Source organism: Alosa sapidissima, chromosome 7, assembly GCF_018492685.1.
Source record: "Alosa sapidissima isolate fAloSap1 chromosome 7, fAloSap1.pri, whole genome shotgun sequence".
In the NCBI taxonomy this organism is placed as follows: domain Eukaryota; kingdom Metazoa; phylum Chordata; class Actinopteri; order Clupeiformes; family Clupeidae; genus Alosa; species Alosa sapidissima.
This window is the reverse complement of record NC_055963.1, coordinates 21,405,222-21,429,294: the sequence shown is the minus strand read 5'-3', so window position 1 is coordinate 21,429,294 and position 24,073 is coordinate 21,405,222. Positions and strand designations below refer to the sequence as shown.

Sequence of the window (24,073 nt, the reverse complement as noted above, 5' to 3'; positions counted from 1 at the left end):
TTCCTACATCAAAGCTTTGCTGAGATATGAGCGGCTCTGCCACCAAATTTGATTGGCTGTATTGCTTTCGAATATTGAAACGCCTATAGGTATCTTTTGTGAGACTTCGTCTGAAGATCATCTGTGCCAAGCTTCGTGAAAATCGGACCAAGTTTATGACCTGTGAAAACTTTTTAGTGTTTTGATCAAATCCAATATGGCGGCCGAATCAATTATGTTGATGTCACAAATTGGCATGTGTCGGCCTTAGGACCTCCCACAGTATTAACAGACACCAATAGTAAGTTTTAATTCCGAACACATCAACTGTTATAGACCAAAACGTAATTTTGCTAATTACAGCGCCCCCTTTAGGTCTAAGGTCACCAAATGAGCCTCTTCTTGAGCCTCTTCCTAACTATGTACTGCTTGGTGTTGATAGGTGGAAAAGTTGCTGAGATATGAGCTCACTTCCTGTTTGGCGACTTCGCCGTCAAATTTGATTGGCTGTATTCAGTGAACGCTTTCCAATATCGGAACACCTATAGGTAACTTTTGTGACTGAGGCTTGGTCTGAATGTGCCAATTTTCGTGAAAATCGGAGAAAAGTTGCGACCTCTGAAAATTTAGTTTCACTTTCAATAAAATCCAATATGGCGGATGGTCCAATATGGCGGAAAATGATGTCACGGGGTGCGTTGGACTCGGCATCATCCAAGGATTCCAAATATACCTCGATTTTAAAATGTTGGTATACGGTTCAAAGGTTAAGTGCATGGATGTAATGCCAACTTTGACCCATTGGTGGCGCTAGAGCACTTGAGGTGCAGACATGAAACTTGCTGAAATGAATCATGGGACTGTCCCCAATCAGTGTGCAAAATGTCACAACTTTTTACCAGACGGTTCTATGGGCTGCAATAGACTCCCATGGCTGAAGAAAAATAAAAAAACATAGAAACACCAGCTTCACTGCACCGAGGTGAAGTTAGTTTGATATTTGATATTCGGATATTGGACAGATATTCATTTTTTTTTAATGCGGCCGGTTTCACCCCGTGTTTGCAGACAATGTACAAACAGATGACCTGTCTACTTGCTCCCAGCCGACCTACTTAGGGACCGTCTATAAAGTACCTTCTGAATTGCCTTCATAGTCTTTTTTGTCAATAGCTTTGACATCATGTGACCTAGTGACTCCAATGCAGACAAACCCATGCAGAATAGTAATCCTATATGGGACTCATCAGACACACCTCTTTTCATAGTCACTGTATGCACACTGTATTTTATATGAATATTTTAAAGAAAATACATTATTTCCCATAAGGAATGGTCTCCTTTTTTTCAATACCTCCCAAGTCATGTGACCTAGGGACTCCAAACCAATGCAGAATAGTTATCCTATATGGGACTCATCAGACACACCTCTTTTTATAGCGACTATGTGCACGCTGTATTTTATATGATTTTTTTAAAGAAAATGCATTATTTCATATAAGAAACAGACTCCTTTTTTTCAATACCTCCACATGGTGCAACTTCTTGCAGGGCAACCACATAACCGGTTCCATGTGTTTGAATTGGATGACTAAAGTTCTCAAGAAACTTATCTGCCTGAATAAAATAAAAATGACAACATACTATTTTGTATTTTACATACATGTATCAGACATACTGCCTATCCCTGGCTGTTGGCTGCAGCAACTCAAGCTAGCCCTTTCGTGCCCGTGCTGAACATTCCATTTTTGGTGCTGGATGACCTCCTCACACAAAAAAACTTATTTCTTGAGTATAATACATACCATCAATGGGATATACATACCATTTTAATCAGAAGGATCAGTTCTATGAAATGATGTAAAATACATATGGTAATGTTGATATAGTAATGAACAGTATTTGAAAATCCTCTCCAAATGTATATCTGAAATTTGTCAAAATTTAATTTCATTCACATAAAAATGAATTTTCATCATATTTCTCTACAAGATAGAGAAAAATATAGAGTGTATGAAATGTTCAGCAAGTTATGGGCTATTTAACAAAAAAGACTGTATTGGAATATCATCAACCTTTCAAAAGTTATGATCATTTTAGTGATGCAGGAAACGGGATTTAGAATGTTGACAGAATTCACATTCACTTTCTCACCAACAACATAAAAGTATGCATAAAAAATGATAATCAAGTCAGAAACAATGGTTTAAATTTATTTGGTCCATTTATTTGTAGATAAGCAAATGCTACAGTCAATAAGAATGACATAAAAAACATACTGTACCTTACCACTAATACAGGAAGTAAGTATACTGTATTCATTGAAGACCATTTCGCAAAAAAGACATAAAATACATTTGATATATTTTATATATAAAATGTATATTATTTATGAAAAGCTAGGAATACAATCAACATCACTCAAAACTCAATGTGTTCTAAACATTTGAAAGTGGATTACATACTTAGAACAAGCTTGTGGAGAATAAACACATACACACAAACTCATACCCACACACACACACTTACAGAGTAGGATAGGGAAAGGTGGGGTGGGGAACCTGAAGGTTGAACACAGAAGAGCTATGACATTACTAAACGCATCCCCTTTTGCAGAATGCCAAATCTGACAGCAATTTGTTTATCAATAAAACAAATTTGCCTGCCGTTACACTCCAGGGCCATACAAGCTACTTTAGTTTTATTATGTACGTTTTTTATAACAAGCTCCTGCTGTACAGGAATATGTACTTGATGGAAAGACGACAGAGTAGTAGTTGGAGCAGCTGAAGGTGAGGCTGAAATTTCAACGGAAATGCCTGCCGGCTGTGACAGATTTCCTCTAAAGTCTTTCTGGCTGTAGCTACCAAACCTAGGTTCAACACCAGATTCTGCATTGCATTGTCAAACTTGAAATAACAAGAAGCTACTGACAACGGCAATGTCAATGGAGACCTTCCGGTTGGTAAAACCACATATGCCTGGGACAACAATGTGAGTAAAAAAGAACATAACTAGTCTATTTCATACAGTGTTTTAGTGGAAGCCTGCACCATCCTACGCACAGCACATAAATCTATACCTTCTTCCTCCATCCCCTCATTGTCTTCAGTATTGTGAGCACAAACTCATGAGCAGTCAGCTACCTCTTCAGGCTTGCGAGAAGGTCTGTGTAGGTCTTGTCATCCTCTATCTGAAACAACAGCAAAATCATACAAATACCTTTATTACTGTAATGTAAAAAATAAAATCACAAAACTACAGATTTGTGCATGTATGCACACAAAAGAAGAGGTAGCCTAAACCAAAGTCCTTTTAGGCAAGTCCCTCCACTCGGCGGCCATTTGACAACGCTTTTTGGGCACTCGTCGGGCATCCATTTCGGCAGAAATGCACGTGCGCAAGGCTTCACGACACCAATCTTGCTCCAGCGGCGAGATCACAACACATGATTGGCACGATGTCTTCACAACACACCATATTATTGGCTCAATGTATTCACATCACACCACATGATTGGCTCAACGTATTCACATGTCGACGTTTTGCCGAGGAAGGGGTGGGATATGTGTAGACAACGGCCATATTGGCGTGACAAACTAGCCCTATGCATTTCTATGGAGTATTTTTTGAGTGCTGTGTCTCCACATTAGAAAGTCTCTGCCTAAACTATTGAAGTATAATCGAAATATTTCTAAGTATGACGTCATTTTATTACACATGGGTTTAGCTACCCTAAATCTGATTGCCTGGCTGGCATCAAGATAAAGACAGATTACATTTCACCTAATAACAAACTGCTGAAATGCAATAATGACATTTCTGACAGAATATGTGATTGCACATCATGTTTTCTATAACTACATATTGAGGAGTTGTGCTTCATCTATTTCAAGTCATGCCATCTTAGAAAATGTCGAGACAAGCACGTCTGATGTTTGTCATTTAGAAGTTAGCAAGCTAAAATAGTTCACGCTACAGACTGCACTACAGGTAACAACCTTAGGAAAGTCAATAAGTTAATTACATTTCTGACAGAATATGTAATTTCACATCTTATTTTCTACAACTACATATTGAGAGGAGTAAAAATATTGCTCAACTTATTTCATGTCAGAACATAGCTAAAGCAACTTGAAACGCAGCGCCCATTGATTTATTCAGCTTTGGTTTGCTATACGGTCTTGCCAATATAATGCTTACCTAACAAGCAAATTGGTACTAGAAAACAAACTTACCCACAGGTTATATACAGGTTTTTAAATGAAACTCAAATGAAAATAACTGACATCAAAAGCTAACGAGAATATTGCAAGCAGTTCAGAATTATACAGCTAGCTAAAGTTACGTGACGATGCACTAGCCCCCCGCTAAGCCATAATGTTGATGCTGATGAGAAAGCATATTACATGTGAAATAACATGATTTAAGGACTGTAAATTAAGATAAACCATAACTAGAACTGATGTAAAAACAATATTACCTCAGTTTATCCAGCTGTGTGGTTTCCAGTCGAGGTAAGCTCCAACTTAAGTGCAGGTGGCATCCGGCTGTCCACGTCAAATGCACCGACTCAAGTGAAAATATTTTTTCAAGACTCATCTTCAAGTATCCAAAACATTTCGCGCCATAAACCCCTTAACCAATCATATCAAATTGAAGCTTAGCTTTGTTTTGTGTTTATGTTAGTTTTGATCCAATTTGACAGCTTTGCTATGTTGCCCACCCACAATTTCTAACAGCCCACCCAAATATAGTAGCCTAGCCTAGGTTAGAACCAGCCCTGCATGGAGACATATTTTACGATAATAATGGAGAAAATGTTGGCAAAACTTTAGGTTTTTGTTAACGGAATCTCCCGATCCTCATTCATCTATTTGCGCAACAGCCCACATTCTGCCTTCAATCCAGAGAGACAAGTGAAATATATATATATTTTTTTTTAAAGCTGTCATCGTCATAGGCACGATATTTAGGCTACCTCTGTTAAGCCTACACAAAGTTGCGTATTAAGGAGTATTTCCTGATCGGGGAAACCTTTTCGTTCCGCAGTTCAATTGTGCCGCAGGCCCATAAAGGCAAGCGTGTTTGCCACTTACATTTCTGACGTCTGACACTTCACACTGCTGCAAGTGCATCAAGAAAGGTCCCGCCTTACACCATGTTAATGGCCAATCGTAGACTAGGATTTGGGGTGGCACCTGGGGTGGCCAATCGAATCTCAAGGGTGGCCTGTGCCACCCGGAGCCACCCCTCTGGCTCCGCCCCTGCGTATTTTCATTAAAATATTCAGATAAAATATAGTGTGCATACAGTCGCTATAAAAAGAGGTGTGTCTGATGAGTCCCATATAGGATAACTATTCTGCATTGGTTTGGAGTCACTATGACATATGGCTTGGGAGGTATTGAAAAAAAGGAATCTGTTTCTTATATGAAATAATGTATTTTCTTTAAAAAAATCATATAAAATACAGCGTGCATACAGTTGCTATAAAAAGAGGTGTGTCTGATGAGTCCCATATAGGATAACCATTCTGCATTGGTTTGGAGTCACTAGGTCATATGGCTTGGGAGGTATTGAAAAAAGGAGTCTGTTTCTTTCAATGAAATAATGTATTTTCTTTAAAAAATTCATATAAAATACAGCGTGCATACAGTCGCTATAAAAAGAGGTGTGTCTGATGAGTCCCATATAGCATAACTATTCTGCATTGGTTTGGAGTCACTAGGTCACATGATGTCAAAGCTATTGACAAAAAAGACTATGAAGGTAATTCACAAGGTACTTTATAGACAGTCCCTAAGGTCGGCTGGGAGCAAGTAGACAGGTCATCTGTTTGTAGGCATTGTCTGCAAACACGGGGTGAAACCGGCTGCATTAAAAAAAACTGAATATCTGTCGAATATCAGAATATCAAATATCAAACTAACTTCACCTCGGTCTTCGCTGCTAGGCCCCCAACTAGTTATACAGTACCAATAGTTCTCATGTCTTGAAACGTTCATGCATATAACACGTGGGCTTACGTTTACATCACGTGGCTGTGAAATTTCACTGTCGTTGCTCCTTTTCGCTAGTAGGCAAACTTTGTCTTGAACACTTAAATACCTGAGGACCGTCGACTTGTTTCCATTTGTCTGAAAACGTCCACTCGAACCTGACTATCGGAAAGGGGTTTTCCTGCTCCCGTGCGTTCTTTGGTTTTGATGGTGCGCTCATCAGGCGCACCAGCCCTAATGATAGGCTGTAAGCTGCAAAGTGGACTTCAGCTCTGATGGACAGGAAAATCGCAAAATATGGTAAGGAGACTGTATCAATGCCATGCTTTTTGGTCAAAATATTTATCTCATGTCATAGTAGAAACATTATATGGACCATATTGTTCTTCCAGACTTATATTACAAGCATTTTTGTGCAATGAATCATGTAACTTCGTTCTAGCCTACGATACACAAATTCCCCGTGACCATTAACAGCTTGCTTTGTTGCAGTTAGAAATTGCAGACCCCATTCAGTGACATACTAAATTAATTAAGTAGCATATATTTTTAATGTTCTTGCCTCTAAATTAAATAAAAACAAAAACGCACCGTGTAAAAAAAACGAGTCCACTTGACTCACGTTTTTACTCACGAGTTCAACATAAATATAGCCTACTGTTCTGTTCTGTTTTTGTCCAACTGATTTGAAACTAACTGGGACTGAATGACACTGACAATATTCACTTTGGCGTAACAATGTTAGGCGGGGATCGCACTGGAAATAACGCAGCGGTAAGCGTATCGCAACGCCCAGACCATAATAAGTTCCATCTCATAACACAAACGGTTTGCCTAAACTGACAATTGCATACTCTTGGATTGCGCTTTAAAAGTTGAACAAGTTCAACGCTCAGCCGAACCATAGAGAACAATAGGAAAACTGCCGCTTGTAGCTGGCCAGTGTGATGATCCCTGCCTTATGGTTAACAATTGCTAATCTATCTTCTCCGTGCAGAGCTGTCGCACGAGAATCATTATGATACCGGGGACCAAACACACGTGCAGCGATTGTACTTGTATAGTTGGTAAGTGCAACTTCCACTTCCACTAACTGTAGGCTGTTTGGTGCATTGCCGTTCGTTACACACAAGGTCTAATAAATTAAGCCATGCTTTAGACTTCAACTTCATTACACAATTGTAGTGCTACTGTGGCCTTGTATGTGTGGTTGTAGCCTATTATAAAAGATGTAATGATCAGATGTGTAAGCTCCTAGTTAGAAACTACAGCCTATATAATGCATAGACAGGTGTCATATTTCTATTCCCTTTTTATCTGCAGTCAGTCTTTTCTTCTGGCAGCTCTTTGATTAGATCAAGCATGAGTTTCAAAGCACTTCAGACATGGTATGTACTGGCTTGTAGGTAGAACTGTAAGGTGTCAAAGAATCATGATCATCACATTTGTTATTTTTTAAATCTTAAATAGTTGGATAAATTCCTTGTTCATCGGCACAAGCAAAATGCACTTCTGCAGATGTACATTACATATGTCTAACAAACATTAGACTTTGAGCATGAAAGCCTTCACTCAGTGGATCAACAGGGGCATGTCAGTGATTAATTCATTGTTTTTCCCCTTTAACGAATAGCATATACAACAAACTTTTGCTTTAGGTGTTTACTGTAGCAATGATACCAGAACTAGTCAGAGAGAGACATTTTATCTTAGCCTACAGAATTGACTTAAACTGGGTTTAGTTTCATTCACAGCAAGTATCACATCTCAGTGTCTGACTCATCCGGAAAGGGCAATTTCTTTCTTTTTGTAGTCAATACAGCAGCCTCTCAATTTCAGCCAGAAATAGCCTTAGTACACTGAAACAGACATACTGTATGATGCTGTGGCGCTGAGCCAATGGACCACCTTTGCCCTGGGATGACTTGACAGACACAAGGAGGCAGAACCTCCTAGGCCGCTGTTAGTCACACGACTCCGGCCCCACCCCCTCTCCACTTCTTTTGCCTTCACTCCTCTCAGCTAGACTCTTCCCTCTCCTAGGCCTGATGGCTGCAGAATGAATGACTGTGAGCAGTTCTCTACAAGAGATGACACACAGCTGGTCAGGTTCAAACTCATCCTCTTTTTACCTCAAAGGCCTGAAGTGGAACTAGACACCAGTTATAACTGACGTTAATTGGCTTACCTACCTCATACCATACTCTACCTTAGCCAATGTACTGTTGTACAGTTCAGGGTTTCCCGCAGGAAATGTGTTAGTTAAGGTGGTAGGTCGTAGGTCCGACCGGGGTGGGTGCTGGCGTCTTGTTTGTGCGATACACTACAAACTCTGTAATTTAACAATTATTTATTAAACACTACATATTAAATAAATAACCAGCTTCTCAAAATAACAGTTAACAAAGTAATAACACCTAACAAACTATACAACAGTATTTAAATATTTCAAAATATTTGTGTAACCTGTGCAATTTTAACAAAGACTATTACAAACTATAGAACAAGTGCAAAAGAAAGTGCAAAACAACAAAATGTGCAAATGTGATCAGTCACTACTTATGGCAGAGCTGACAACTATAGCATCGTTACAAGTAGGGATGTAACGGTATTAGCTAGGATGCAATTCATGAACTTCTGGCACTTCTGGATAAGTTTTTGATTTTTGGCAGGGTGTTAGGTATAGGCCTAAGGTTTTCAAAAATCCATGGATACAAGTTGGGGTGGCCCCCCTAGTGGCAGTTATCCATAAAATCCAAAATGGCCCCCACCGAAAAGAGAAAAGGTTATATCTCAGCTTCCTTTAGTCTTAAATTGTTGTATAATGTATTTTCTCTACTTTGTTTGATACAAGGAATCCAATTTTGATATGTTCTTCTTATTTTAAGTCCATTTCCATGTAGTATCAGTCATATTTAGCTCATAAACTGTCAATATCTCTGAAAAAGTCACATTGAAATACTCAGGTCCCTAGACCCATATTTTTACCTCCAAGGTACAGTATGCTTTTCTTTGTTGATTGGACAGGTCACTATCACTATAGTGTCAAAAATCACATGTTGTAACCAAAAGGACCATTGTTGAGGCCTTAAATAAACACAACTTCCGAACTATGCCACAGTGAAACGTTATATTAGGCTTTTCACCATGTTAAGGATCAATGTTACATTTTAGTAGCCTAGAAATCTAGACGCAACCAAGCGGCTAGTCTAACAACTCTCCGTTGGCTTGTGAGCTCAAAAAATTAAACTTCTATCAGGCCAATTAAATCGTGTATAGAGTCGTTAGGCGGGCTTAACATAATGATTGATGGCAGAGTTGCAACGGTTTGGCTTGAATTCCCTGCTACTTGAAAACAAATAAGATGGATGTTGCTGTTGGCGGACAGTGTGACACGAGTTAAGCTTTTTTTAATTTGGCAAAAGTTTGAACTAGCCAACTAGCTCCGCTAGTGGGAAAACGCATGGGACTCAGCGCTGTCCTATTGCGTGCAGAGGGAATTTGAAAGACAACCAATTATCCCGCCCCTCGGACTGAGCACTGCGAACGGTGAGTGCCCAGACCCTACATTTTAATGTGGGTCTGGCTCGTTAGGCTAACATTTTAGTAACACAAAAAAACAATTCATACTTAAACATCATGTATTATTCAAAGATTTTTGGTTTCACTCTTCATCATTACAGCCTCCCTCACACTTGCACAATGTGGTACAGCAAAGTCCAGCTCAGTGGCACTTACAGTTGCCCATACAGGCAACCACACAGCCACAGTTGAGGAGGAGTGAGCATCCCTTGCTGGCATCTTCCAGATCTGTCCAATATGGCACCCAGACTTTGATTCTGTCATTCCATTCCCAGCCTCACTCGCTGGGGTCTGGAAACTGATCACCAATACCCAACCAGCCATACACTGGAGTCAGTGCACATGCAAGTTCTCAAACGCTGGATTGTACTCATGTATAGTAAGAACTGCAGTGTCGAGTCAGTCAATGAAACCCGGAAGCTTCTTTTCACTCATGGCCTCAAGTCCCTGGATTCAATCCCCCTGACCCATCATGCCTTATTCCAGCATGGAAAGCGTGCCCTGCACACTGCAGCTTTTGTCTGGAAGCAGTCCCTCTCCAAAACTCCAGAGATTCCAGACCCCAGTGAGCGGGGCTGGGAATGGAATGACAGAACAAAAGTCTGGGTGCCATATTGGACAGATCTGGAAGATGCCAGCAAGGGATGCTCACTCCTCCTCAACTGTGGCTGTGTGGTTGCCTGTATGGGCAACTGTAAGTGCCACCGAGCTGGACTTTGCTGTACCACATTGTGCAAGTGTGAGGGAGGCTGTACTAATAATGATGAAGAGTGAAACCAAAAATCTTTGAATAAATACATAATGTTTAAGTTCTTGAATTAAGTTAAATTCTTGAATTTCCTCTGGGGATCAATAAAGTATCTATCTATCTATCTATCTATCTAAGCAAAGTCCTTTTAGGCAAGTCCCTCCACTCGGCGGCCATATTGCAACGCTTTTTGGGCACTCATCGGGCATCCATTTCGGCAGAAATGTGCGCGCGCAAGGCTTCACAACACCAATCTTGCTCCAGCGGTGAGATCACAACACATGATTGGCACGATGTCTTCACAACACACCACATTATTGGCTAATGTATTCACAACACAGCACATGATTAGCTCAATGCATTCACATGTCAACATTTTGCCGCGGAAGGGGTGTGATTTGCGTAGACAACAACCATATTGCCGTTACAAACTAAGCTCATGCATTTCTATGGAGGATTTTTTGAGTGCTGTGTCTCCTCATTAGAAAGTCTCTGGTTTAAGTATGAATTGTTTTTTTGTGTTATTTGACTAAAATATAATATTGATCCTTAACATGGTGAAAAGCCTAATATACTGTAACTTTTCACTGTGGCATAGTTCTGAATTTGTGTTTATTTAAGGCCTCAACAATGGTCCTTTTGGTCACAATATGTTATTTTTGACACTATAGTGATAGTGGCCTGTCCAATCAACAAAGAAAAGCATACCTTGGAGGTAAAATATGGGTCTAGGGGCCTGAGTAATATTTCAATGTGACTTTTTCAGAGATATTAACAGTTTATGAGCTAAATATGACTATGATACTAGATTTAACATGGAAATGGACTTACAATAAGAAGAACATATCAAAATTGGATTCCTTGTATCAAACAAAGTAGAGAAAATACATTATACAACAATTTAAGACTCTTTTCGGCGGGGGCCATTTTGGTTTTTATGGATAACTGCCACTAGGGGGGCCACCCCAACTTGTATCCATGGATTTTTGAAAACCTTAGGCCTATACCTAACACCCTGCCAAAAATCAAAAACTTATCCAGAAATACCCCATCTTCATGATTTTTCACATATTTCTTCCCAGCTATATGAAAATTTAACCTCATGGTTATAGTGACCAAAATTATCACGGTTTTCGGTATTATCACGGTATTTCTAAAAGTGTGTTCAATATGTTCAGAAAGCACTGATAGGCCTACACAAGCTGAAATAGTTTCAAAAAGTGTCTTGTAACTACTATCTTCATGCAGGCTGTCAGACTGTTGCCCTGCAGCCTGTTCCGCAAGTCTGTCCTGTCCTATACAACGAGAGTGAATGAAGTTTAGATTATTTTATAGTTTTGTGTACTATGGATGGAATTTGAGAGCGGAGCGTTTTTTAATTTAGAGGCCGCGCTGTTCCGCTCCGATACCGCTCACACCACGAGACTGAGGCATGCCCAACTGTCTTCCTAATAAAACCAAGACCGTTAAATTTCAAAGATATTGGCCATATAGCCTAAGTTCGTTGATGGGGATGGAGTTAGCTAAATAATTTAGAAAGCATACGCGTAGGCACGGATGGGCCTGGACGGGCCTAGGCCCGTCTATTGTCAGTCTTGCCCGTCCGATTAGAGGGCTTTCCTTTACGTTTACGCTCACCATCTTAAAAAGACACGCAAGTCAACACTGTGCTGAGAGCAGGTGGCTGTTTACTCGGCCGCTCCTCCGGTCAAATTCGCGTCAGGTCAATTTCGCTCCCCGGTCCCAAAGAACTAAGAGCAATGGCAATATATTTCACTCAGAACATTTATTTTAAAAGACTGTAACACTGATAGTGCAACAACAAACAAGCTTGGCAACGTTAATACATAAGCCTAAAACTAAAGGGATCAGTCTGGATTAATTGCCAAAAGAATACAGGCTTAGCATCCAAGTTTTACTTTAGCCTTCTACTTGATATGAAGCATATTCAAATTGCTCATGTTTTTCTTTGCTCTCCGTAGCACACCCTCATGTTTCCGCGAAATGTGTCCTCTTAGATTCCAAAATGAATCTTTACTCACTGGAACAGTGTCACCACCAAATGGTTATTTTTGCTCTACATTGTTAGTATCTAGTTATTTTGTAGGAATAGTACACTGACTTATCAGTTTCCTTTCTAACAGTAGCGTAGCCAGAAATGTTCAAATGGGTGGGCACAGAAAAAACGGGTGGGCAAAGCGAATTTGATTGAACATAAGAGAGGCCTAGATTAGATACACCATAGAAGAATTAATCATAGGCATGTTATATTTATAACATAAAACAGGAATTTATTGAACGCATTTGATCACAGCTGACAAATTACGCAGAAACATTTTCAACTGGAGCAAAACAATGCATGAATGTAGCTTCTGCGTGTCATATGAAACACAATTGAGACAATATATTGACCATATTGGACAACTGCAAAGCCTTATCATAGGCATGTTACATTCATGACATGAAAAGTGGAACTTATAGAACGAAAATGACAAATTACGCAGTCGGCTAAACATTTTAAACTTACATTTCATAACACCAAAGACATCACGACACAAAGGCTGATATGTGACATGTATAGTCTGCCTTCGGTTGTGCCCCATGTGTTTATTCCCTTGTTGATGTATGTGATATGTATGTGTATATGTACCCTTATTGTGTGTTGTGTGTGCTAGTGACACTATCTTGTGTTGCCCTACATCGTTGGATGTGTGTAAGCCTTCATTGCTACTCCAAATAATGGCCATACTGATTTGACTAAGTCATTGTAGTAGGCTGACAATTGCATTGGTAGACCTAGGTCAGTTCATTGTCAAATTTCTGCGGAGAACAAGTGTTTGCCGTGAAAGAAGTGATATTTCCAGCCGAGGCTACTTGTGATTGCACACGAAGGGCCCCATTTTGGCGATCAGAAACGAACAGGGGCGGATCTAGAGATTTTTTCCTGGGGTGGCGAAGGGGTGGCATGAGGTTCCAGGAGGGGGGCCATGGACATTATTCAAAACTTAAAATTCAACGGATTTCATTGCATATGTTTTGTTCTCTACACCACATTACACGAGGTGGGAGGCAAATCGGAGATGTAGCTGGCGTTTTGGATGGTGTGGGTCTTAATATGTGATTTTCTTTCTCGATTGTTAGATTTTAGTGGTTTTCTGTATGTCATTCTTTTGGTTCTTTGTTTAATACTGCAGAAATTGCAGGCACAGGACGTTTATTGTAAGCAGACAGAATGTTGTTACCTTACAATAGCAAATGGTGTACCTAACTAATTGTTCCCCCACAAGAGACGTCTGAATTGCATAAGGCTATATCACTGCCTGTTTCCCCCCCCTCCAATTTGACCCCAGACGTGAATGTATATTCTGCTATTATAATTAGCCAGAAGTTTCCCAGATCTTGGCTTCAGTTCATTACATTGGCTTCACCTTGCAACACTGTGCTGTGCTGTGCATACAACAGGGTTACCAGAACTCTGTTGTTACATCCAGAATAAAGAACTATTCTTTCGCAAGCCAGCCTCAAGTTTTTACCTGCTCTTAACTACACTGGAATCTACTCGGTCAACTGTGTCTCCATTTAGAATTAAGGAGCCAATTTTAATAGCATTCTTCACTGTGTAATCAATATAGTCTGTGTAGTCTGTACTTAGATTTGTTTACAAGCTAGCGAACAGTTAGCATAAGTTTGGTGGCAGCTGCCACCCTTTGCCACCCCGTAGAACCGCGCATGGAAACGGATAATCAGAGGCGCAAAGTTTATAGGCATTAAAGGGGGACTTGGCAACTATTTCAACGTAATAAACCGTTTAGAAATCATTTGGAGGTTTAAATGACCTGTTCCGGTGAAAATGGTGACTTTCCCCGCTGCGCCTAGCGTCCCCAGGCGGAAAACCAACCTTGCAACATTGAGACTACCGTCCCGGAAAGAGTGAGAAACAAGAAACTTGTTTTAAATCGTGTTTCTTACCTTGTAACATCCACATAGTTCTGCCAAACTTATGCTAACTGTTCGCTAGCTTGTAAACAAATCCATGTGCTTTATCGTTACCTTTTCCCACAGTTTGAAACAGCATAATGCACAATTTCTCCAGCAGAGGGGGAAATCCTTAAAGTTTCCCTTTAAAGGCGTGGCCAGTCCACAATCACTTATTTAATGACGTGATTTTGTGATCGAATGCTGGGGGCTGGGCGCAAAAGGGTTGTTCTTATGTCATGGGTGTGTTTTGGGCGTAACATCCTTTAAACCAGTGAGAATGACATCTGTCATTACCTTTAACAGAAAGCAACACAACTTCAAACAGGGCATGTGTTGGCTACTACTGTCATCCCCTGTCATTGCTGATGTGCCTGCCAGACTAGCCAGAGAACCCTGGCAGGTTGTGCTGGTAGAGAGGAAACACTTCTTTACTGGAAGGCAGTGACATTATCTGTGTCTGCAATGAAGTTGTTTTCAGGAGATATTGACTATTGTTGCCTTTCTGTCTGTCTGTTTCAGATATAAGTGTGACTTCAATGAGTCCATAGAGACCGTCCACAAACTGCTTGTGCACAGGATGACACAGGGAGATTAAAAGATTCTTGCTGTCTAGTTTCTTCAAGGCTTCCCTCACCCCACATTGCATCAGCTATGCTACCAAAAGAACACAACAGGTAAAATAAAATAATGAAAAAAAACTGCCTTAAAAAACAGGAGAATTTTTTTCAGTGTTGTGCGTGCGACAAGCAGGACGAGCTTGAAGATCAGGGAGCATGTGTGTCTCTACTGTCAATAACCACATTCAGTCATTTCATATAGCCTAGCTCACATCTTAAATAAACTGAATAATTTAAATAAAATGACTGTAGTCATGAAGTTTGAATAGTCAGTTTGAGAAGAGTGGGAAGTTAACTTGGCTATAGGCTACCAGCGAGAGTTGCAGTTCGGAGGACTGATTTGTTACAGTCGTGAATTTTTAATAGTTTGTTGGATAAGTTAACAAAGTTACCAGTGAGAGTTGCAACACGGGGAAGAGGGAAGAACTAGGAACCAGGGACATAATAATCCAGCAAAAGGTAACAAAGAGATTTATTTTCAACCAAAAAATATCTGCTAAGACTAGCCAGCTACCTGCACACACCTTGGAAACTAGATGGTAATGTCCCCTAGTTGTGAAGAGCAGCAACCGAAGTCTGAAGTAGCCTATCATTACAGAGGCTAGTCACTACTGCCATTGACGCCAATATTTACATTTCTTCTTCTACAGTCTAAGCGATAGCCTTTTCACAACAGCGACACCTCAGGAGAATACTGCAACTAGTGTCACGACCACCACGCGCGAGTATAAATAGTTATGCCGTTCCTGTGACGGCACATTGTCGCATGACAGGTCGGGAACGGCGAGTATACTGAAGCCTTTACTCTCCATGTATTATAAATAGGACAGGCTCCTTACTACTCTAATCACCAGCACCGTGTGGGGCCGTTTTAATTAACTTTGAATTTTGCTGTGGTGACCTACATATTTCACTACGTGTTATATTGCATTTTTTATATTGATAACACAGAATGTTAATAACCAAAGGCAAATACACTTGCAGTATATGCAAATGTCTTGAGAGAACTGACAGTTTACTAACTGATAGTATATTTTTACTACCATATTTCTCTTAAGACTCAATCAGGACGATGCAAGATCAGGATCCAGGCATTTATTCTTTTCAATGAGGGGCCAGTGGCCCTCAAGGGAGAGAAGTACATGTTTGTTTCACCCCATCATGGATTTCACCAGATTCTCAGTATTCTCTGACTTCTCTGACTATACAGAAAGGTGCAAACCATCAACCATCCCCCTTCGGATCGGTGGCACATCAGATCCGCCTCCGAAACTGATAACAAAACAAACTACATTGTATGAAATAACATGGTACGGTTCTGCTTGTAGACATCAAATATCATCCGGTGATTGGTGGCTAGGAGCAAAGCTTGTAAATGTATGAAATAAATCATTACAAAACAAACAAACAAACAACATAAAAAATGAAACTTCAACCCGCTTTCTAATGAAATTAAAATATATCAGCAGTTAAAGCAAGCAAACAGACCATCAGAAATTAAACCAATGAGAACAAGGAAAAAATAAAATAAAAATAAAATAGCAACACAGCCAGAAAAGGCTCAGATGGGGATTATATAAAAAATATCCTCCTGTTATCTTGGCACCTATAATGGAATTGGGAAATCTGTAACCATATCATCTGAGCAACAAGTATTCCTAGTCAGGACAAACTGAGAAGGAAATCAAATGAAATAAACCGTAATATAAAGAAATAAAGGTGCAACAGAATAACAAATATAAAATTAAAAGTCAAAGAAAATCAAATCAAAGAACTAGAAATGTTGTTACTACCAGCATCTGTATAGCCTAGGTGCTTTAAAGCAACAAAAAAACTTACAGAGTCTATGCTCTTAGACCGGAGCATACAACAAAAAACAGTACATAACTTATTATCTTCAGCTTTAAGTGACTAGAGTAAAAATAAACTAAGTAATCATGAGTCAAACTTAGTATTACAGAGGGGAAAAGGAAGTGTGTAAAGGAACAGACAATAACACTAGATACATGCTCATTGCAAATGTTTACCATTGTGTTCCCCATATAAACCATAGAAATAAAATACAGTAAGATAAGGAAAGTAACAGTAATCTGGCCTTGCCCTGGTCAGAATGCCAGACATGAAAGGAAAGAAATAAAAATAAAACAAAACAACAACAACAAAAATAGAACAACAAAAATAACAACAATTGTCAGTCTTGATTGCATTAAACATTGGCTCACCATTAAATGAATCACCAGCCAACCTGGAAATCAATTTGTCTTATAAGCATATTATAAGAAATCAAAGAGTAAGAGACTTGCAATCATGTAGTATGGAAGACAAATGTAAAAAAAAAAAGCAAACAACAAAGCCACTCATGCTTGAAATTCATAAAACAATATTCAAAACATTATAAAAACAGGACCGTGATTGTAGATCACCAAAGAAATTAAATCTGTGTTATATTTATAAGAAGTTCCCTTTGGTACAAAGCTATTACCATTGGAATTAAGTTTCCACATTCACACATGCTGGCCAGCACATACACTCACACATTCATTCATTCATTCAGGGCCCATGTTGACAATAGCAGTGACAAGACAGACAAGACAAGACAAGACAAACTCATCATGTTAGTTACACTGAACATAGAAAACTCCATCTTTGCAGATGGGGCAAATATTACTTGGATCCTGATCATCCATCATAAGTCTCCATCATCAGTTGCATTATCAATCCAATTTCTAACTAGTTGTACTTTTATCAATTTGAAGAACACAGTATCATATACCAACTCCAATGTCTTTACTTTAAACGGTGGAAAACGTCATTCGACGCCCAACTATTAATATTACGCTTTCAGTTCAACATCTTTATAAGCTACTTCAAACTGTGATCTTAGTTACGCACATACACCACTAAATAGACCACTATATATGTTAGTTCAAGCACTCGATCTTTTTAGCTAGCTGACAGGCGAAATGCTAGTATTTTAGGACATTGGATTGCATTGTAAACCTAGCTAGACAGCTAGGCTACGTGCTGCAACACAGGTATGAAATATATTATGACCTTGTTGTTTCTATGAACATGAATTGTTGTTTATAGGCAACATCAACTTAGTCGAGGCATAAAGACCCCTGGATATCTTCATTAAGTACTTAAACGTTTGAATTAGCTGATTAGCCTAATTAGCTCGCTTGCCACTACTGGCTAGACACTGCAGTCAAAAAGTTAGCGGTTTCGCCGTCACGCCCCCAAGGCGAAATTTCACTGGCCGAAAATCGCGAGGTGTTTCGCTGTGTGGAAACCCACCGTTATGCAATTTCATTTTCAGGTGAGAGATTCTTAGGCAAGCAGTCCCCCCAAATGTAGCCGTAAAGCTTAATCCGATAAGCTCCAGATTGTGTCCATAGGACCGAATATGTTTCTGTCTAAAACATACATGGCTATTTCCAGAACTATTGTTCTAACGCCAGTCTCATAGAGACGAAAGTATTTTCAATAATACTTACGGGCCATTTACAGGAACAAAACAAGCTTGTTACTAACGCCCAACAGAGCTCCCTGCTGGAGCCCGATAGTCTGACAAGGACTATTTAGGACAACTCCCTAATATCTCTAACCTGACCCTAGCCAGATGAATGTCGTTCCGCTTAGCTCCGCCTAGCTTCACTTACATCCATCTGGGACCTCTTCCATTGAGAGTGATTTCTCCAACCAACTTTATGGTTTAGCCAATCAGGACGCAGGGCGGGAGTTTCATAGATGTGACATAGCGTAGAAGCGACTGTGAGTCTGTTATTAGCGTCACGGGTTGGCTTCGATGTGAGTGGTTGAAGTAGCACGTCAATAGATGACGGACAAGTGGCTTATTCAATCATATGCAAGCATTTTTTGATTAGGCCCAGCCTTCTGAAGCAACACTTCAATGGATCGGTTCCAGATGGATGAGTGGAGCTAGGCGGAGCGAAATTCATCTGGCTATTGCCAGGTTATAATATCTCACCACCAGAAAATATCAATTACCTTACCTTAAGAGTGTGCCGTCAAACACGATGTTGAAGATCTCTCAGCAATATCTGAATCCAATTTAAATCCAAAATTTTAATCTCGGTGGAACCTCCATAACTGATAGTATATTTTTACTACCATATTTCTCTTAAGACTCAATCAGGACGATGCAAGATCAGGATCCAGGCATTTATTCTCTTCAATGAGGGGCCAGTGGCCCTCAAGGGAGAGAAGTACATGTTTGTTTCACCCCATCATGGATTTCACCAGATTCACAGTCTACCATATTTAAAGTTACACACAAAAGAAGGAGTGACCTACTAGTATGAATATGCAAGGTAAAGGTGTGGTGTGTGGGGGATGTGGCCTTTGGCCAGCTTCTATTGTCTTTTAATTAAAACTACCCCCTTTCCTGGGAAGTTCCTCAGAGGCCTGGACACATGCTGTTCTACAAACATTAACATTTCACACCTGGTGATAGGCAAAAGGCCTCTCAGGCTTTCATTGACTTCAAGGATAAACAAAGGATGCTTGCATACAGACCAAAGACACACACAGGGTACACACTGGTACAAAAATCACAGATGACCATAAGAAGTATGCAGTATGTACATTAACAGAAATGAGGCTGATTCACAACACTTTCACATCCCAGTTTGCCAATACTGGTTAGTCAGATTGACAGTAGTGTTTTTAATGGTACCACAATGATACCACAAACACTATAGTGCCTGAAAGGGACTTGTCTCTCTTTTGTTATGTTATTGTTGTTCCTAGTCCCTAGGCATATCATTAAGACCAGCTGGTTTTGTTGGAGTTCCCTTATTGCTTTGAATTAAGTTTGTCCCCTTAAGAGGGGCCGTGAGACGCACTTACTGTTTGGAATGAAGGCAATGCCATCTTTCTGGTATGAGCACGTAATTATTAGCATAGTTTGGCTGACAAAGAGTTCAAACAAAAGGAGGTCAGGATATAATTGAAACCAAGGTGTCATAGGCTCTATAATTGAAAAGAGTAACGTACACCTTGTGAAGTATGTTTGTTAAGACACCATCACCCCAATTAGCTCAGAAGAGGTATTTGGTGGTGGTGGTATGGTGAGGTATCAGGCAGGCCCAAGATTGCAATATAACCATTCCACACAACAACTTAACCAGCCTCTCCCCTTAATCCACGCGGGCACGCGTGCGCACACATACACACACACACAGGAACAGTCTGTGAAAAGCACGCAGAAAATGCTTTCCTGCAGTACACTGGCCCGATTCATTCACGTTTAATCTGTTAAGCAGTTTCTGCCTAATTTGGGCATGTCTCTTTCATCTGAATTGGAAGACCTGCATCAGAGAACTAAGTAAAAGATGCAGTTTATCTGTAGTTCTGCATCTGTACAATTCATTTAACAAATACATTACTTCAGCCCATAACCTTAACATTCAGACGATATATGTCTTGACTGGTGTGGCTGATTAGATTAGATATGAAGTCTGTTCTTTTGCTTAAAGGTAGAACTGGTTGAAACCAGATTACATACAAGATTCACCTGGAATATGTAATGTATGCAAATGTAGTCTATTCATACCAAGTAGTGGTGATTGATCTAAAACTTTAGAGGACACCTGTTGTATGCTAAAATTCAAAACATATCGAACTCAAGCACAGACTCTAGTGACTAGTAAATGGTTTAACCACCTAGGATGTGGTCAGTGCTTGGTTATCCCCAGGCCGGGTGTTAATTTGAATGGACTCACTGGCCTTGGAATGCCTTCCATTGATGTCTGTAGAGGCTCCAGACGCTCCAGTTGTGCAGGAACGCTGTGTTTACCATAGAGCCCTGTTGCTCGAGGTCACCGAGTACTGTCGTTAGGAAAAAAATGCAGTCAGGGGGCATCACTTAAACTGTGCCTTTGTGCCTCATAACCCTTGTAAGGTGTTCATATTTTTGTTCCCGAGTCTGGTCTACCCACCACATTATTAGGCTTTACAGACATAACAATTGATGTAAAATTACTTATCAGATGTTTACTTCGTTTTTGTGACAAACAATTATAAACAAGGTATTATTAATTATTATTAAGGTATAAACAAGATAATTTAACAATTTTGTAACTTTTTGTGGGAATAGTAGGTGCAGAAAAACAACATTCCCGCACACAAACACCTACACGTACACACACACACACACACACACACACACAAGCAGGCCCGGTTAGGAAGAGGACACAGTTAAGGTATACATAGCACCTACAATTATTACACTCGGATCCAGTAGACCCGAACACCACATATGTAATAGTTATGTGTAGGGGGGTGTACCGTGTGCAATCATTGAAAATAAGGTTTTTTATGTTCTTCACAGAAAATGAGCCAAGGCCACTGAGTCTGAGTTTGAAGAAATAATAAATAGGATATTTTTCCTTTAAGCAAACTTTGAAAAAGAGCCCCACAGACCCGAACACCTTACAAGGGTTAAAAGACTCAAAATGTAATTGCAAGTGCTGTGCAACATGAACATGGTCTTTATGAGACATCATTATGCATGTTTAAGTCAGTTATTATGAAGAATCAGTATAAATCCAGTTTACAGGTAGTCACATATCTCTGTTTCCATCAGTCACTTCCTGTAAAGTCTGTACAAAAGTCAAACTCAGGCCTTTTCCCATTTCCACAGAGACTAAAGCATTTAAATGTTTATTTCCAAAAAAATGACGATTGAGCATTGCAATGGTTAATATTAATGACTATGTAACAACATGGGAATGGTCCATATGACAGCTGAATTGGTGCACATCACTAACACTACTGAAAGCTATATAGGACCAAAAATTACTTTAGGATTAATTAATAAATGCAGAAATAGATTATGAAATGTATTCATAAATAAATGGATCTTTACAGTTTGGTCATGAAAACTGGTCATTATTATTAATTTATCTCTGTATTTCTTCATTTATCTTTCTACTTTTTTTCATTCATTTATTTATGTATTTACACATTGTTTCATTTATTTACTTGTATTTTCTTAACTGTACGTAAATGAGATAGCAATTAGCTAATTGCATAAATGAACTACCAGATTGACTAACTGTATTCCTGTATCTGTACGTACAGCACTTTATTAGCACCCTATTCTTTGAATGTTCAGTAATCTCCTTTACACTTGATGAAGGTACACATCACTAAAATGTGTAAGAAACACAGCTGATGTTTAACCATCATAAAATAATGGAAAACAACACTGTCCAAAGCTCAGTCACGAAGCTAGCAGAAACATACACAGGATTCTAAGAAATGACTCTTAGCTGGACTTAAGGCTGCAGAGCAGAGAGGTCATTTCCGAGGGAAACATACTGTCCTCTAGACGCATAATCAATTTGAACTCCTCAATAATTCAAGATTTCCCCTGGACAAGATGGCACATGGTACATGCAGATTTACAAGGCTATAATTGTATGTCTTTAAGGTGCAGTCATCCATCTACCTTTGCCTTGAATTTCCCCTGGGGATCAATAAAGTATCTATCTATCTATCTATCTATCTATCTGTTTTCTATGAAAAAAAGTTGGTAGTAAATTGTATGTCATTACTTGCTTACGCATGCTGGAGGAGCAGTACAGACTTGAACATTGAATGTTATTGCGGTAACGCAGTGAACTGTTCTCTTTTGTGGGTATATCATCCAGTTTTTTTTTTTAATTATTATTTCGTTTTTAGTCTGATCAAAATTTAACCATGTTCTCTGAAAAAATATCCAATTTGCTGACAGTGTTATGGTTCAATGCCTCTTGAGACTTGAATCATTAAAAATTTACAAATACTGCAGCTTGCTGACAGGTTCAGGCACACTCTGGTGGTCAAGCGATTCCGCAACAATTGTAATAAGTTCAAAACATCTAGAAGACTAGCCAGAAGTGATTAACTTGTAACAAATATGTTACCTGGTTGACAGGAAGAAAGTGTTCCATTTTGGCTATTGGTTGTTTGTTTGGGTAACAGAACAATTGTTATAATTTCAGTGATGGCAAGTTAGCCAAAATGTTCCAGTATGAAAAGAATGTGAACCATGAAGCCACCAAGAAAGAGAAAGAAGTTCAATATGTGGACCCACCAGATGGAGGATGGGGCTGGATGGTGGTTCTGCACTGTTTTTTGGTATTTTATTTTTACCCTAAGCTAAAATGCTTTTAAACATTTATTTCAAACTCACTGAATAGTAAAAGTTAATTTAAGTTCAAATTGAATACTGCTTGTTCCAGGCAACTAGGCAGCTTGTTAATGATTCCGTTTCAGTACAAACCTTGTTTTCATTTGTTGGGACAGGTGAATGTTTTGGTCATGGGAACCCTGAAGAGCTTCGGCATCTTTTTTGTGGCATTCCAAGACGAGTTTGGAGGCTCGGCTGAAAGCATCAGTTGGATTGGCTCAATCATGTCGAGCCTCAGACTATCTGGAGGTCAGCCATTTTTCCTATTGTCATACCTCACACATCACATCTGGCCTCGGCTGATTTCTGAACCAATATCGCTGAACCTGCTTCTCTAGGTCCCATTGCCTCGGTGGCATGTGCCAAGCTGGGAAACCGCATCACCTCCATCATGGGAGCACTGTTCGTTACTGTAGGCTTCCTCATCAGCATATTTGCTACAAATGTTGTCTTCTTATATATCAGCATGGGATTGATTGTGGGTAAGTGCCCAATCTGAAACTATATAGCATAAAACAGTGCAACTCAGCATGTCTGAATGTTGTGTCTATTAAAACAAACATTCATGTTCCATGTAGGTATAGGTTTTGCTTTCCTGTACCAAGCCAGCTCTGTTGTTACGGCAACATATTTCCGGAAGAGGCTGGCCACTGCATATTCCATTGGCCGCTCAGGAATGGGCTTGACTTTTGCTCTCGCTCCTTTCACACAGCTTCTTCTGGACCACTATGCTTGGCAAGGTAAATATTACATCACTCAAACATTCTGCTATAACACGGACATCGAAGACACTGTTTCTTAGAACTAACATGTCTAAATGATTAGCATTCATCACAGAACAGAGAGCAACCATCTTAAACTTCATAATTAAGAAATGCTGATATTAACTTCCAATTTACAAAGTATCTATTTTCAATGAATGAATTTAAATTTATCATCCCAATTATCTGACATGAAATGACCTTGG

At 39.6% G+C, this 24,073-nt stretch overlaps 1 protein-coding gene across 3 annotated transcripts in view; it reads left to right on the top strand.

The window, feature by feature from the left end:
• Nucleotides 1–6,051: 6,051 nt before the first annotated feature.
• slc16a4 (solute carrier family 16 member 4) overlaps nt 6,052–24,073 on the top strand; it is a 31,103-nt gene continuing 13,081 nt past the window's right edge. The window contains exons 1-7 of one of the 3 annotated variants that reach the window (XM_042099630.1): nt 6,052–6,281; nt 6,979–7,048; nt 14,809–14,963; nt 22,919–23,054; nt 23,223–23,355; nt 23,445–23,588; nt 23,685–23,846. In XM_042099630.1, the coding sequence (XP_041955564.1) occupies nt 14,941–14,963; nt 22,919–23,054; nt 23,223–23,355; nt 23,445–23,588; nt 23,685–23,846 (598 nt within the window). In that variant the 5' untranslated portion in view covers nt 6,052–6,281; nt 6,979–7,048; nt 14,809–14,940. The remainder of the gene's footprint in view (nt 6,282–6,978; nt 7,049–14,808; nt 14,964–22,918; nt 23,055–23,222; nt 23,356–23,444; nt 23,589–23,684; nt 23,847–24,073) is intronic. The other 2 variants (XM_042099627.1, XM_042099629.1) reach the window with 2 other exon arrangements.